This window comes from Leucoraja erinacea, chromosome 30 (genome assembly GCF_028641065.1).
Source record: "Leucoraja erinacea ecotype New England chromosome 30, Leri_hhj_1, whole genome shotgun sequence".
In the NCBI taxonomy this organism is placed as follows: domain Eukaryota; kingdom Metazoa; phylum Chordata; class Chondrichthyes; order Rajiformes; family Rajidae; genus Leucoraja; species Leucoraja erinaceus.
This window is the reverse complement of record NC_073406.1, coordinates 7,828,523-7,845,229: the sequence shown is the minus strand read 5'-3', so window position 1 is coordinate 7,845,229 and position 16,707 is coordinate 7,828,523. Positions and strand designations below refer to the sequence as shown.

Below are 16,707 nucleotides of genomic sequence, written 5' to 3'. Positions count from 1 at the left end.
ACAGATTGATTCATCCTCAATCTCAGAAAGTCATATAGGGCTGATGGAGGCCACCTCGCCCATATTTCCTAGACAGGCTTTTTGAAATAATCAACTAACCATTTTGGCAGGTGCAATAAGACACTCAAGTACTTTATGATGCAATAGTAAGTGTATTTATAAAGCACTTTTCACACTCTCGAGACATTATAATTAACCTAACAACCAAGTACCTGTACCTTGTGGAAACAAAGCATCTTACAAGCCCAGTTAGTGACATGATGTCAGAAACGTGCTAACAATTTCTTCATAGGTACACAAAAAAGCTGGAGAAACTCAGCAGGGTGCAGCAGCATCTATGGAGCGAAGGAAAAAGGCAACGTTTCGGCCCGAAACGTTGCCTTTTTCCTTCGCTCCATAGATGCTGCTGCACCCGCTGAGTTTCTCCAGCTTTTTTGCGTACCTTCGATTTTCCAGCATCTGCAGTTCCTTCTTAAACAATTTCTTCATAGCAGGTCTCCACAAATACCAATAAAACAATGACCAAATCATCTGTATTAATGATGTTGGATGAGGGATATAAATTGGCCGGGACATTAGGGCGAAGTCTTCAGCTTTTTTTTTCTGAAACAGTGCGAAGGGATCTGTCATGTGACCCCAGAGGGCAGATGGACCCAGGCCTAATGTCCCATCTGTGAAGATGGATGAAAGGATGGCCTTTTAAATTCGATTACCAGCAGCAGATCAACAATGTTGCCCGGAATCGTAGTGCTGAGTGCAGCAACTTTGCTTCCCAGAGGTTTACTTAATCTTTTCCATTTGATTTGAAAATGTTAAATATTCACAATGTCCCCAAATGCCAGCTGCATTGGTTGGAATTCTGAGACTTGCAAGGTCCCATGCTGTTCTATATCAAAAAATAAATGTAATTTAAAATAACAAAGCACTTAAAAGTCACCCCCTGAGCAATATGCCTTACATACCGTTATTTTAAGGCTTTACTCAGATCTGCAATGCTGCTTCTTTGCAGGAGTTGGCTTCACAGCTAGCTTCACATTTAGCAAATGTAAAAGAGGTTTTTGCACTTGCGGCCACTTATCAAAAGAGAATTTAAATAATCTTTTCACTGGTATCATGAGGCCTTGCAAAGTACAGGTAAATGCTATCATCTTTGACTATGATGTTATCATCATCACCAGGTTCAGAACTCAACTGGAGATCCCCCACCAAGGAGAAAGAAGGTCCAACATACAGACTTGAATCCGTTCCAGGTTCATTAACCAGGATGGTGAATCTGTGGAATTCATTGCCCCTGAAGTCTGTGGAGGCCAAGTCAATGGATATTTTTCGGGCAGAGATAGACAGATTCTTGATTAGTACGGGTGTCAGGGGTTATGAGTAGAACTGAACTATGCTTGGGCCTTGAAGTGGCTGCTGCAATTGGTTTCAACTGTCACTGAGTTATCAAGAAACGTTAAAGGGAAACGTTTGTCAATGACACTTGTTGGAATATTGGGGACCGTTCAGGGCGCCGGCTCTTGCTTGGCTTTGATGGATTCCAGGCTGAAATGATACATGGACATCTACTACCAAGATTTGCACTTTGGAACACTGACCAGAAAAAAAAGTGAACATCATATCCTTATGCAAATTTGATCTGCTAAGTTTTTCTCTGCATTCGCAAATTTATAAATGAATAAAGCTGGAATCCAGGTTGACCATTCATGCTAAAAAAATGTGGCATGGTAAACCAGCATGTGTGTGGTGCAATGAAAGGTGTTTTCTGAAGGAAATAATAGCAATTGTCACCAACAAACCCATTATAAAAGCACCAAAAAACAGTGAATAGGTAGGCATAATAAGCTGAAATAGAGTCATAGAGAGTGATAGAGCCACACAGCAAGGAAAAGCCCTTCGGACCAACTGGCCCACACTGGCCAGCGTGTCCCAACTACACTAGTCCCACCTGCCTGCGTTTGGCCCATATCCCTCCAAACCTGTTCTATCCATGTACCTGTCTAACTGTTTATTAAAGAGTTGTGATAGTCCCTGCCTCAGCTACCTCCTCTGGCAGCTCGTTCCATACACGCACCACCCTTTGTGTGAAAAGTTACCCCCCCAGATTCCTATTAAATCTTATCCCCTTCACCGTAAACTTATGTTCTCTGGTCCTCGATTCCACTGAACCCCTGTGCATCAACCGACTCTATACCTCACATGATTTTATAGGCTTCGATAAGATTTCTATTATCATAAATCATATTTCTGGGAAGCGTTATGGCAAAATTACAGCGGCCGTCCAAACATATTCTGGTGACATTTGAACTTGTCATTTAGTGTTGTGCTTTATTTAACCATGAGGTGGGCTGCTGGGTGTAAAAAGTGGAAATACACCAAGGCCACCTTGTTGGAATGACCTGGCATTGCAGCCATTAACTTGTTCATGCAGCAAGGTGGCAAGCCTCGACTTTGACTCAAGGTGAGCAGCATGCAAATTACGAAGCCACACAATGAAATGCCCGTGGGCTTCACATCATGATGCTATTACAACCATTTCTAACTATAACAACAGATGTTTCAGTCCAAACAGTAATAAATCACCGAGCCCCCTTCACTGCCCTTCCTGAGGCACAGGCCAAGTATTCCAACCTTACGCAACCTCACATTACATTGTGTTTTCGTTTATAAACAAACTAGTTTTAGTTTGCAGGGGAGTTTTAAAATGTGCAAGAACATCTTTTCCCCCCATTAGTTACCAGGAGAACAGGTAGAAGGTTTGTTAAAACGCATGAGCTGTTATCATCTGAAAAAAAAATCATCAGCAGATTTCATATGAAATTTGAAGGCAAATTGGATAATAACTTAAATGTTTCCAATCATAATGGGAAAACAGCAGGAAGAGTGGTACCATCAGGAGTAAACACCTCCAGATTCAGGGGCAGTTTCTTCCCAGTTGTTATCAGGCAACTGAATCATCTTACCTCAACCAGAGTGCTGATCTACTATCTGCCTCATTGGTCACCCTCAGACTATCATTGATTGGACTTTGCTGGCTTTACCTTGCACTAAACGTTGCTCACTTATCCTGCATCTATACACTGTAAATGGCACAATTGTAATAATGTATTGTCTTTCGGCTGATTGGATAGCACGCAACAAAAGCTTTTCGCTGTACTTCAGTGCACGTAACAACAAACTAAACTAAACTGACCTCAACTAGACTATTGGACAGCTCTTTGAAAGAGCTGGAAAAGGCATGATAGGGATGAATGTGAAGTATGATTCATTGAACTAGACAAAGAACAAAATGTGCTCATGAGCAGGACATTTCAGAAGATGTACGGTTGTGTCGACACATACTGTAAATGAAGCATTCCTTTTTTATTAAATAGGATCACCTATAATGCATTCCAGGGCTCCATTCATAATACAGATAAGCTGACAAGTACGAGAAGATAGGCACAATATGCTGGAGTAACTCAGCGGGACAGGCAGCATCTCCAGAGAGATGGAATGGGTGGCGTTGCAAGTCGAGACCCTTCTTCAGATATGAGATGTTTGTTTTCAGCATTTGGTTGGATTGTAACACTGATCTAAATTCACAGATTGGGTCTGTTCCTACGGAGAACCATCAATGTAAAGAAGGGCATGTTGGGTGGAGTCATTTTCAAATGTAACCTTTTCTAAAATGAGAGTCCAATCTCGGCAGCAAGGAGTGTGAATGATTCTACATTTAAAAGTAATTTCCTGTCCATTCAGGACAACTTAAACACCCAAAGTCAATGAATAAAATCTAAGGTTTAATTAGGAGAGTAAATGCTCTCTGGGTATCATGTTCTGTACTCTGAAGCCAAAACAGATAATGATGGCATTATGTCCACTGTTAACATTCAATAGACAATATACAGCAGGTGCAGGAGTAGGCCATTCAATATGATCATGGCTGATCATCCACAATTTGTACCCCGTTCCTGCCTTCTCGCCATATCCCCTGACTCCGCTATCTTTAAGAGCTCGATCTAACCCTCTCTTGAAAGCATCCAGAGAATTGGCCTCCACTGCCTTCTGAGGCAGAGAATTCCACAGATTCTAAATAGCTTACCCATAATTCTTAAACTGTGGCCCCTAGTTCTGGATTCCCCCAACATCGGGAACCTGTCTCCTGCCTTTAGCGTGTCCAATCCCTTAATAATCGTATATGTTTCAATAAGATAACCTCTCATCCTTCTAAATTCCAGAGTATACAAGCCCAGCCACTCCATTCTTTCAACATATGACAGTCCCGCCATCCCGGGAATTAACCTTGTGAACCTATGCAGCACTCCCTCAATAGCAAGAATGTCCTTCCTCAAATTTGGAGACCAAAACTGCACACAATACTCCAGGTGTGGTCTCACTGGGGTCCTGTACAACTGTAGAAGGACCTTTTTGCTCCCATACTCAACTCCTCTTGTTATGAAGGCCAACATGCCTTTAGCTTTCTTCACTGCCTGCTGTACCTGCGTGCTTACTTTCAGTGACTGATGAACAAGGACCCCCAGATCTCATTGTAACCACTGTTCTGACTCCTATTGTCAGCACTCCCATAGAATAGCTTCCATAGTCTTAACTTCCGTACAGTTTGAATTAAACCAAACAAGTTGGTATCCTACTCATGGCCTCCAGGTTACAGGCTAAAGAGAAGACTGTTAACTAAGGGTCCATTGCCTTTTCATGATAATCTGATCCATATTACACAGTATCAGGAAATAGCTGAAGACAGAATTAGACTTGGCTAGATGTCTCCCACATTTCTACAATGATTCTACATTCTGTACATTTGTTTCAAAAGTGGACCTAAAGGTATGATAAACATGGACTTCAATCTGATGGTAAAATCAGGCAAACCTCGTAAAGGCCTTGTTGTTGACTTTGGAGTTCCTCTTGTGACATGATGCAGTTTCCTGCATCAGGCAGTACATTGCAAGTCCTTGGGACATGGGGACTATTTTGCAGCCTTTGGATTTCAATGGCAGATGTGCACTTACCAGCTCAGAGTAGATTCACTGCCCATGTAAGTCTAATAAACATCTTGTCAATAATTAATTAAATGACAAGTAACAAGATTTTTCATTATGCTGCTCAAATGTGTTTTTGAAGACATTCCCACAAGCAGTTTTCTCCAATGCAGCGAGATTGTATAATTAAATTAAAATTGTTGAATAAACTTACTTTCTTTAAACTAAAGCTGCGTGTAGCTATTATGTTGGAGGTGAGAGGGTGGCAATTTGCTGCTGACAAGCATTTATAAACTCACCCCATCTTGCAGTCTCCCTACAAATTCCCAGTACTTTTGTTCACTGTCACAATATCACAATTGGGTGGCATGGTGGAGCAGTGGTAGAGTTGCTACCTTACAGCGCCAGAGACCCGGGCCCGATCCTGACTACGGTGCTTGTCCGTATGGAATTTGTACGTTATCCCCGTGACCTGCGTGGGTTTTCTCTGGGATCTCCGGTTTCATCCCCCACTCCAAAGACGCACAGGTTTGTAGGTTAATTGGCTTGGTGTCATTGTAAATTGTTCCCTAATGTGTGTCTGATAGTGTTAGCATGCAGGGATTGCTGGTCGCCGCAGACTGGGTGGGCCAAAGGGCCTGTTGCCACGCTGTATCTCTAAACTAAACTAAACTCCATTAAAACACAGGTTATATGCAGGTGATTGATATTTGGATCATGACTGCTCTTGTATCTCTTTAACCAGCCAACTCTCACAGAAATTAGGTATGTTACAAAACCTACCTGAATCGTCATTAGGAATCTGCCCTCAGGCAGGCCCGCAATTTTGGCGCTGTTTGGAGGGGGCGGGTTTAAAACGCGATTTTTACTAGGCTGTACTAATCGCACATGTTCAGCCTAGTAAATCATTAACGAAAAATCGCTGCAAGACCCGGTCGCAAAAGGTATTATTAGTTTTATAGGCCTCGATAATATAGTTATAATAGATTTAAATTTACTGTTTCATTCCGCAACCTGTCGCAGCCCCAGGGTTTTATAGAGCAAACAATTAAAGGTATGTACCTTATTTTTACATTAAATGGGGCATATATATAACCCTGAATATCAAGTTATCTATAGCGAATAGCTCATTTTGGGCTTTTTATATCCCGCAGTATTTTTCTCGGCATTTGAGGGCACTAATCCAGCGCGCTGTCAACATTCTAAACCGGCGCGTTCCACATGAACCCACTAGAAAGCCGATTTAAATGGGCATTTATTTACAGCAATTGAACACTAAATTCCTTCCATTTGGCCTATAAATTAATGTAAATTAGATATAAAAATCATGTTATATTGTGAATTATTTGTGAATAATCTTTGGACACTTAGGCTATTTAAAAATGTTAATCTTTCCTTAAGAAATGGGCGTTTGACTATCCAAGATCACAGCTTTTTTGTAATGTCCATTGAAAATCAATAGGGAACAAGATGCTAATTTCCGAGTATGAAAATGGCCATAACTTTTTTAATACTTGAGATATGAAAGTGAATTTGGTGTCAAATTAAACTTATTGTTATGCTTTATCTGATGGGATAAATTGCAGACTTGATTTTTTAAATCTCAAAATTTTGTAACATTGCTACAGAAATACATCATTGATGTGTGTTACCAACTCCTTGGTGTTCCCCAAGTAGCCCACCTTTATTTGCATAGAAAGCGTCATCAATGTCGGTGGCACGGCCATCAAGTCCAATCTTGCCTTCAGCTATTTTCACACAGAAACTCTGTAATATGGATCAGTGCACCATCAATAGGAAACAGCGCCTTGGTTTATTTTCTCTGCTTTCGCTGATAAACAGGCCAAGTTTATAAACTGACAGCTTTGGCTGTAATCAAAAAGTTCAGTGCCAAATGAGGATCCCACCTGGGTTTTCCCATTTCGCTTGGCGACATATGTATCTACTGCGGCATTCGCAGGCTCAGGGATCCTCTGCTTAACCTTTGAATCTGCATTCACCAAAAGCATTCTTGTTAGCAGGATCAGCATGAGATAAAGAAAAGACGAATGCTTCAGATAAAAACAGAAGACTGTGTGTGGCATTCTCATCATGCAAAGAAGATCTGAAGGGTAGTTCAGTGTAAAATAGAATGTGTTCTCAGTTCCGCTAACCGATACTTTACTGGGATCCATTGTACTGAAGTGGAAGGTCACTGGTTTGGGCTCCACCTTTGGCTCAGCTCCTGATCTGAGACAGGATGTTAGTGCTAGTCCATGAAAGAGACCATTGCCACCACTTAAGCAACAGGCTTTAAGAATGAACCCTGCAACATGTGACTGGAGTCACACACTGACCATACCAGGCATTATACATAAAAGAGTCAGATTCCCTTCCCTGGCATGACATCCCATTGTTAAGGCCATTGCTTTCCAGGACTGATCCATAAATTGCCAAATTCGTGACATTTAATCTAACAATGTGATATGGTGCGGTTCCAGATCAAGTCCTCTACACTGCTAATCTGGCACTATTAGCATTGCACGACTTTGCACAAGAAGTCAGTTTAGGCCAGTGATCATGGGGATAATAGATGAATAGGATGGACTGTGGTTCCAGACGACCAAACAATAAACACATTGGCACAGCTCAATAATGGCACTGTCTGCTGTCTTCTCAATAGAGATCAACAACTAGAAAACCTAATCATAAGATAGAACCACACAGGGAATGAAAAATCTGAGCAGTAGAGTCAGGCAACAGCCTTACACAAAGGAAACAAAGATAACTCAGCCAGGAACTAACGCTTGTAACCTTCCTAATGACTGCGGCTCACTCTCAGCTTCACAACACTATTATAGTTTGGAACTCTTTCCCCAAAATGCTTTACCTGCTGCTTCTAAAAATGCTGAAGATATTTTGAGACGATATTTCGTCTGATTATATCTCATGTCCACCGATCCCATCAGATGAAGTTGAATGTCATGAGGGTTTGTCTGGAAAGGTATATTATTGATATCCAAAATCAGGTTACTGGCTTGTTCTCCCACCTCAAGACAGTGGAAACCAGAGGAGGACAGTGAAAGGTAATGGCTAAAAGCTACAAATGTCAAATGCTTTAAAAAAAATAATTTCCATTACTTGTTTGTTGCACTAAAACCTGGATAGAGTGGATGTGGAGAGGATGTTTCCACTAGTGGGAGAGTCTAGGACCAGAGGTCATAGCCTCAGAATTAAAGGACGATTCTTTAGGAGGGAGATGAGGAGGAATTTCTTTAGTCAGAGGGTGGTGAATCTGTGGAATTCATTGCCACAGAAGGCTGGGGCGGTCAAGTCAATGGATATTTTTAAGGCAGAGATAGATAGATTCGTAATTAGTACGGGTGTCAGAGGTTATGGGGAGTAGGCAGGAGAATGGGGTTAAGAGGGAAAGAAAGATCAGCGATGATTGAACAGCAGAGTAGACTTGATGGGCCGAATGGCCTAATTCTGCTCCTATTATTTATGAACGATGAACTTATGAAATTATGGTTCTTGAATATGAGATAGTACCAAGTGGCTCAGGTTTGATAAGTGATGCATTTGCCCACAAAAACAAGTAACATTGTGAGGCTCGTCAGAGGCGGCAGCTCACCCACACTCTCAATACTCTTTTAAGGCAACCACAATTTTCCAGCTGTACTGTTAGTATACAATGTACACAGTGAAGTCAAGAGTGTTTGCTGTGTTATTTCTCCTTACCTCCACACCCTGCACCTTGAGCTTCATGTGATCCTCCCGCGTCGTTTTCCCATCTTTCCGTTTCTTCCAGCAGTAGCCATCTTTCCTGTATTTCACCTTCTTTCTGTTGTATAAGATCATGGAGCCATTTTGGGGCCTGCAATATTTCAATGGGGAAACAAGACCAGAAATGAGAACACAGGTTTCTGATAAAGTGGTTAACTACTCAAACCCCATTTAAAAAACAAAACTAGCACATTTTGATCTTTAGGAGAAACGCTGCTGTTGTATTTGGAGGGTGAACATTTTAAATCTATGTTATAGCTGTTCTCACCAACATTGCCCTGTGGATTTGACTCCGTATCATAATGATTCTGAACTTTACACTTGTGATTAAACATCTCTCCAGAGCGTCTGCTCTTCGTGAATGAAAGGCTTGAATTTTATAAATAGAATTTATGAGAGAGATTGATGGACATTGCAATGAAAATGTAGAGAATCCCACAATCTGGTTGATTTCTTCACAGGAGTGAAGGGCCTGCCCCACCAGGCGATTTTTTTAGGCGACTGTCATAGTCGTAGCAGGTTGCGACTGGACTAAAGGGCCTGTCCCACTTAGGCGATTTTTTAGGTAACTGCCGGCGAATGGAATTCACCGAAGTCAGCACCGCGGGCAACCTACGACAACCTACGACAGTATCTACGTCAGGAGAAGATGAGCTACGACAAGCTCACGGTCGCAGAAAAGTTTTGAACATTTCAAAATCCAACAGCGACCTGAAAAACGCTACGACTCTTTGGGCGACTGAGGAGACTACTCACGACCATAGAGGTGACACCACAGCGACCGTGTGGCGACTCCCTAGTCGCCGGCAGTTGCCTAAAAAATCGTATAAGTGGGACAGGCCCTTGACGGGGCTAATCAAACTAAGGCAAACTCAATGGCATGGCCTGGGAAGTGAGTTTGGATATGGATCACTTGCTGACAGATCAGATCAGTGCAGCTAAGGCATCATGTACAGCACAAACAATGTGGGCCGAAGGGCCCATTCCTGTGCTGCACCGTTCTATGTTCCATGTAATTTGCTTGTCTTAAAACCATGATAAATTGTGGTCATCCAAAACTCCACTATCTGTATCCCAAATTGCATCATGTCCCAGGCACAAACTGACACTCTGATTTTTCAAATGCCATTCTTGCTTACAAACCTTTCATTATTAAGCTCTCTTCTAATCTCTGCAGCCTCCTATACCCGTCAACTCGACAATTTTGGACTCGTACTGATCCCTAACTTTAATCACTCTGTCACTGTTGGTCATGCCTTCAGGCCGCCAGCTCCAGAAGACTTCTTGCAACATGCAAGATGCTCCTTCATATCTGTTCCTTTGACCAAACATTTGCTCATCGGTCCCAAAACCTGCTCACATGTCTCAAATGTCAAGTTTTGTTTCAATCATCATGGGACACTTTAAAGAGGCAAACTAAATGCAAGCTGTTTATGTTGTTGAGCAGACTTCACCACTCTGCGTTCTGCTTCTTTGTATCAGCTTTCTCTAAGGTCTTTCTGCTCTACGGTTGCATCTGATGTTTTGCAAATTTATCCCCTTCAGACAGGCTGGGATCAAAGAGCCTTCCAACACGATTAGATGGGGGTTGTCTTTCTGATCACCTACATAATGCTAATGAATCATTTATTATGTCAGTCTATGAAAAGGAAGTTATGTTTAGCAACTTTTATCAAGCTGCCTTTCTTTTTATATGAGACTCAGAAAGCATTGCCTACTAAGTCATTGTGATATTCTAATATAGCTTTAGAGATCCAGCGCAGAAACAGGCCCTTCGGCCCACCGAGTCCGCACCGATCAGCGATCCCTGTACATTAACATTACCCTACACACAAGGGACATCTTTACATTTACACCAAGCCAATTAACCTACAAACCTGTACGTCTTGCAGTGTGGGAGGAAACTGAAGGATCGGAGAAAACCCACGCAGGTCACAGGAAGAACGCACAGACACCTTACAGACAAGCACCCATAGTCAGGATCGAACCCGGGTCTCTGGTGCTGTAAGGAAGTAGCTCCACCGCTGCTCCACCATACCACATTATACTTATGCCCCTGTCCCACTTAGGAAACCTGAACGGAAACCTCTGGAGACTTTGCGCCCCACCCAAGGTTTCCGTGCGGTTCCCGGAGGTTGCAGGTGGTTGCCAGAGGTTGCAGGTAGTGGAAGCAGGTAGGGAGACTGCCAAAAACCTCCGGGAACCGCACGGAAACCTTGGGTGGGGCGCAAAGTCTCCAGAGCTTTCCGTTCGGGTTTCCTAAGTGGGACAGGGGAATTAGGAACAGAGTCTGTGAGAACTGAAGAATGTACTTTATTGGCTGATTTTATTTTCCTCTGTACAAATTCATGTCAAAATAAACAGATTTTGATTGGGTTTTTTTTGCCCAAACCTTCTATTCTTGTGTCACTTTCTGATGAGGGGAAAGATAAAGGACTATTCAATGCGAACATGAATAAGACAAATGCTCCACAACTCCAAGAAACAATGTGTCCAGTAATTTCATGCATAAAGCAGATAGAAGAATATTGCCCTTTTTAATAATTTGTCACAGCTAGAGCCCAGCAAGCTGGCTGCTCTCTTATCTCTTGGCCAGCTCCTGAGAACATAGCAGCCTGAATTCCCACAACATGCAGCAAGATTCGATGGACTGCATTCTGATAAAAAATCTTATGTAAGCAAAGCAGGAATACAATTAATTCTGCTTATTTATGTCCACAAAGGGCCTCATGCCCTTATATGAGGCATTGACCTAACTACGTGATCTCCTGTGTTCAAGAAGGAACTGCAGATGCTGGAAAATCGAAGGTACACAAAATTGTGGAGAAACTCAGCGGGTGCAGCAGCATCTATGGAGCGAAGGAAATAGGCAACGTTTCTGGACGAAACCCTTCTTTAGGATCTCCTGGTTGCAACACACTTTAACTCCCCTCCCATTCCCACACTGATCTTTCTGTCCTGGGCCTCCTCCACTGTCAGAGTGAGGCCCAGCGCAAATTGGAGGAACAGCACCTCATATTTTGCTGAAGTAGCTTCCAACCCAGCGGAATGACTTTAGATTTCTCTAACTTCAGGTAACCCTTGCTCTCTCCATCCGTCCCCCATCCTAGTTCTCCGACTAGTCTGACTGTCCACCTCGAACTTCGCCCCCTTTAATATCTCGTTTTCACACCTTTCCCTTCCATATCTCTGTCCCCCTGACTCTCAGTGTGAAGAAGGGTCTCGACCCGAAACGTCACCGATTCCTTCTATCCAGAGATGCTGCTTGTCCCGCTGAGTTACTCCAGCATTTTGTGCCTATCTTGAATGTGATCAACATTAAATGGGAGGAAACCAAAGTATAACTATCCTGCCTACAATTGTTTCCACCCAGTATAGCTTCGAACAAGATTACTCTTTCTGCAAAAACCTTCAAGCTCCTTGCTTATGAAAAAGACATGAATGTAAAACTCATGACCAAAAGATTAAAGAGTGTGACATTTTATAAACCTCTATCGTTTCAACTAAAATGGGACATTTACCAACATTGAACGTCCTGTACTGACACATTTCTGAAGAATGGAAAGACAATTTTCACGTGGCCCATTAATTCCATATTTTAATCTTTTGTTGCGGCTAAAATTCATCAAGTAGGCTGTCACAGCTCCTGAAAAACAGCCTGGCTGGAGTTCCAAATAGATAACACAGCAAGTTCTGATAAAAAAAAACATTTGCAAAGCAAGGAACAGAGAAAATAATCAAACTGCTTTTTTTAATGTTCTTAAAGGGCCACATTAACAGACATAATAGACAGACACAAAATGCTGGAGTAACTCAGTGGGACAGGCAGCATCTCTGGAGAGAAGGGATGGGTGACGTTTTCGGTCGGGACCCTTCTTCAGACTGGTTACTCCAGCATTTTGTGTCTATCTTCAGTGTAAACCAGCATTTGCAGTTCCTTCCTACATTTAACAGACATCATTTTGGATTTCATCAAGGTTCTTTCATTGTCTTGATGCATCATTTGTTTCCCAATGTTGTGCCCTGAGGTGAAACATCTTCTAATTATCTTACCATGTTTGTGTTGGGATTTTTTAATTTAAAGGAATAAGATATTTTAACATCAATTCATAGGCATTAGGCAATCTAATGCACTTGTGGTTAAAAAAAAAACCCTCAGATTTTAATCCAACCTCAGTTGCAAAGAGCAATATCAACGAGGGGGCCTCGATGATTGGGTTGCTCAGCCAAGTTCCGGATAGACAACAGGAAAATACATAAAAGTATCGCAAGGAAGAGACCACAGTGAGAGCCCAGCCCAATTGAGTTGTTTGATGAAGTGACAAGAGAAAGTTGATGAGGTAAATCCAGGTGATGTATTATACTTTCAAAAGGTATTTGATAAAGTGTTGTATTACAGGCTTGTCATTGATTGAATCCTACAGAATAAAATGGGGCAGTGGCAATCTGGAGAGAAGATTGAGTAAGTAACAAGACACAAACAGCAGAAGAGAACTTCTGTTTTTCTGTCTGGAGAGAGGTTCTCCAGGGAGTTGCTACTGGGACTGTAGCTTTTCTAAATATATATTTGTGACTGGAATTTGGGTACATGTGGCACGATTTTAAATCTCCAGACAACGCAAAACATGCAGCGTAGTGTACTACGGGATATTAATATTCTTCAAAAAGAGATAGACAGGCAGATGGAATGGATGGATAGAAGAGAGATGAAACTGAAGAAAAATATCTAAAGTGTTACATTTCAGAAGGAAAAACAAAGAGAAGTAAGATACACTACAGAGCACAATTCTAAAAAGAATATTGGAACAGAAAATTTGGGGAAAACGTGCATCATTCCTTGAAAGTTGTAGGCCCACCAAATTGAAAGAGTTGTTAGGAAAGCATAAAGGGGCTGTCCCACTTGGGCAACCTAATTGGCAAGTTTAGAAGAGCTTAAAAAATGACATGTTGAAGACCTCCTTCCACCTCTGACTACGTTGAAGATCAGCTTTGACTAGCTACGACTAGCTTCGGGAAAATTGGACACCGAATAGTGGAGAGTGAAGACGACCTCCTTCGATCTCCTTCGACCTCCCTTCGACTATGATGAAGACTATCTACGACTACCTTCGATTACCTACGACTAACATGCCGACCTACTACGACCTACTTCGACTAAACCTACGAGTAAAAAAAGTATCGATTTTTTCCGTGGCGACCTTTTTTTTACTCGCGGGCATTTTTTAACATATTGAAAAAGATGCCGCAACCAAGCTGAGGCCTCGAGTACGCGGAGACCACGCTCGAGCATGAAGGAGAGCTACGAAGACCTCCTACAACCTCGTGTCGCCCATGCTGCGAGTGTGAGTCGAGGGCAAACTCGCCAGAACTGGCGGATTAGGTCGCCCAAGTGGGACAGGCCCCTTTTGGGATCCAGAACTAAATAGATGGAGTGACAGGGGTCAAGAAGAAGGAATTCATGAATTCACTCCAAAACTGGAGTATTGTATCCAAATATGCACCATATACCTCAGGTAAAGTATAAATAAGGCATTGGGGAAGTTGGAGAAGAGACTGGTGAAAATAATTTCCAGGTGAACGACTTTACTTATAAAGACAGATTAAAGAAGTTGGGGTTGTTCTCCTTTGAACAGAAGAGGTTGATGGGGAACTCTTAGAGATATTTACTCCTTGCTGTACAAGAGGCTGAATGTGATCTTACAGAAGTGCACAAAACCATGAGGGGAATTGATCAGGTGAATGCACAAGGTAGGGGAATCAAGAACCAGAGGACATATGGGTTTAAGGAGCGAGGAGAATGACATAATAGGAACTTGAGGGGCAACTTTTTCACTCTGAGAGTGATGTGTATGTGGAAGGAGCTGCTAGTGGAGGTAGTTGAGGCAGATTTAAAAGACACTTGGGACAGGTACATGGAAAGGAAAGATTTCGAGGGATATGGACCAAATGTGGGCAAATGGGTCCAGCTTAGATGTGCCATCTTCGACAGCGTGTATGAGTTGGGCCGAGCGGCCGGTTCCCGTGCTGTATGACGATGTCTATATTTAGGGATACAGCTGGGGAAGGGGAAGATTAAAGTCTGGTCTGAGGACAATGAAGGCAAATTGGAGAGTGACATTGTTAATTCAGAAACAAGGGTCCAGAACTTAAAGAAAGGTAACTTTGAGGGTATGAGAAGTGAATTGGCCAAGATAGACTGGCAATTGATTCTTAATGGGTTGACGGTGGATATGCAATGGAAGGCATTTAAAAACTGCATGGATGAACTACAGCAATTGTTCATCCCAGTTTGGCAAAAAAATAAATCAGGGAAGGTAGTGCATCCGTGGCTAACAAGGGAAATCAGGGATAGTATCAAAACAAAAGATGAAGCGTACAAATTAGCCAGAAAAAGCAGCCTTCCAGGGGACTGGGAGAAATTCAGAGTCCAGCAGAGGAGGACAAAGGGCTTATTTAGGAAAGGGAAAATAGGTTATGAAAGCTTTGGTTCTGCCTTCACTAAGGAAGACATAAATAATCTGCCGGAAATAGCAGGGGACAGGGGGTCAAATGAGATGGAGGAACTGAGTGAAATCCAGGTTAGCCGGGAAGTGGTGTTAGGTAAATTGAATGGATTAAATGGATAAATGGATAAATCCCCAGGGGCCAGATAGGCTGCATCCCAGAGTACTTAAGGAAGTAGCCCCAGAAATAGTGGATGCATTAGTGATAATTTTTCAAAACTCTTTAGATTCTGGAGTAGTTCCTGAGGATTGGAGGGTAGCTAATGTAACCCCACTTTTTAAAAAGGGATGATCAGCCATGATCATATTGAATAGTCGAAGGGCCGAATGGCCTACTCCCCCACCTATTTTCTATGTTTCTATGTTTCAATCATGATATCCAAAGGGATATTAGATGAATATTAAAAATCTAAAAGAATGCGGGGTTATAGGGAGAAGATGGAGGGGTGGTACTAACAGTATTACTCTTTAATAGCACCAGCGTTGATTTAATGTGACAAATGACCTCCTCTTGTGCTTTAAACTTTCTCAGTTCGATAAAATGTTTTGTAAACAAATGGTCTATTTCTGCGTCGATAGTACGGGTGAAGATAAGATATAAGAGATATGCCATTTATTGTCACTATACATGTACAGTGAAACTGAAAGCTGCTCGTACTCAGTGCATACATACAATTTAGCACACAAAACAAGAAAAAATCAAAAAAAAAAAGAATGCAGATAGGGGAAGATGGAGGGGGGGGGGGGGGGGGGGGAATAGGTGCAATATTCTGCGGCGCTACATTCATATATACATATATACAGATGGAAGTCCGTGTTGGGCGGTGTAGTCAGTGCATGTGTGAATTTGAATTTATAGTAGATATAATTCTCGGAAAGCAACTATTCCTGAGTCTGTTTGTCCTGGATGTAAAATTGAAGGGAAATACAACCAATGGCGAGAGCACTGCTAAAGGGGAATCAGACAATCACCTCTGCTTAACATTTGAGTGCACATCGTGCATTGTTTCAGATACTTGATTGTCAGAATAGGTTTATTTTTCCACTTATTTTCTTTCTTCAGATAATTTCCATTAAAAAAGAACCACCAAGAATTGCTCAGTCGTGAAGATTTTACCAAGTGCCCGACCACAAAATTCACAATGATTGTTTTTAAAGGGATCTCATGCTTTATCATTTACCACGTTGTTAAATTCTACAGCTAAAAATGAATAATAATGTACTATGTATGAGTTTCTTCTACATCTTGCTTCGCAAACTAGTTGTGGCTGTACAGGGTCCAATTGAGTCTTATTTCCATTTGCCTGATTACATGCTTGCCTTCATTAGCTGAGGCATAAAATATAAGAGCGAGGAGGCTTTGTTTTCGGCTCATATTGTACAGGTAACATGTGGTGAGGTACAGTGAACAGCTTTGTTTTGCTTGCTCTCTAGACAGATCAGATTATAAATACAATCAAGTC

General features: G+C 42.0%; 1 protein-coding gene across 6 annotated transcripts in view; it reads right to left on the bottom strand.

Moving 5' to 3' along the window:
- Positions 1–16,707, bottom strand: part of camta1a (calmodulin binding transcription activator 1a) — an 810,948-nt gene that overhangs the window by 394,648 nt on the left and 399,593 nt on the right. For all 6 annotated transcript variants that reach the window (XM_055659354.1, XM_055659356.1, XM_055659355.1 and 3 more), the window contains exon 4: positions 8,697–8,832. In XM_055659354.1, the coding sequence (XP_055515329.1) occupies positions 8,697–8,832 (136 nt within the window). The remainder of the gene's footprint in view (positions 1–8,696; positions 8,833–16,707) is intronic.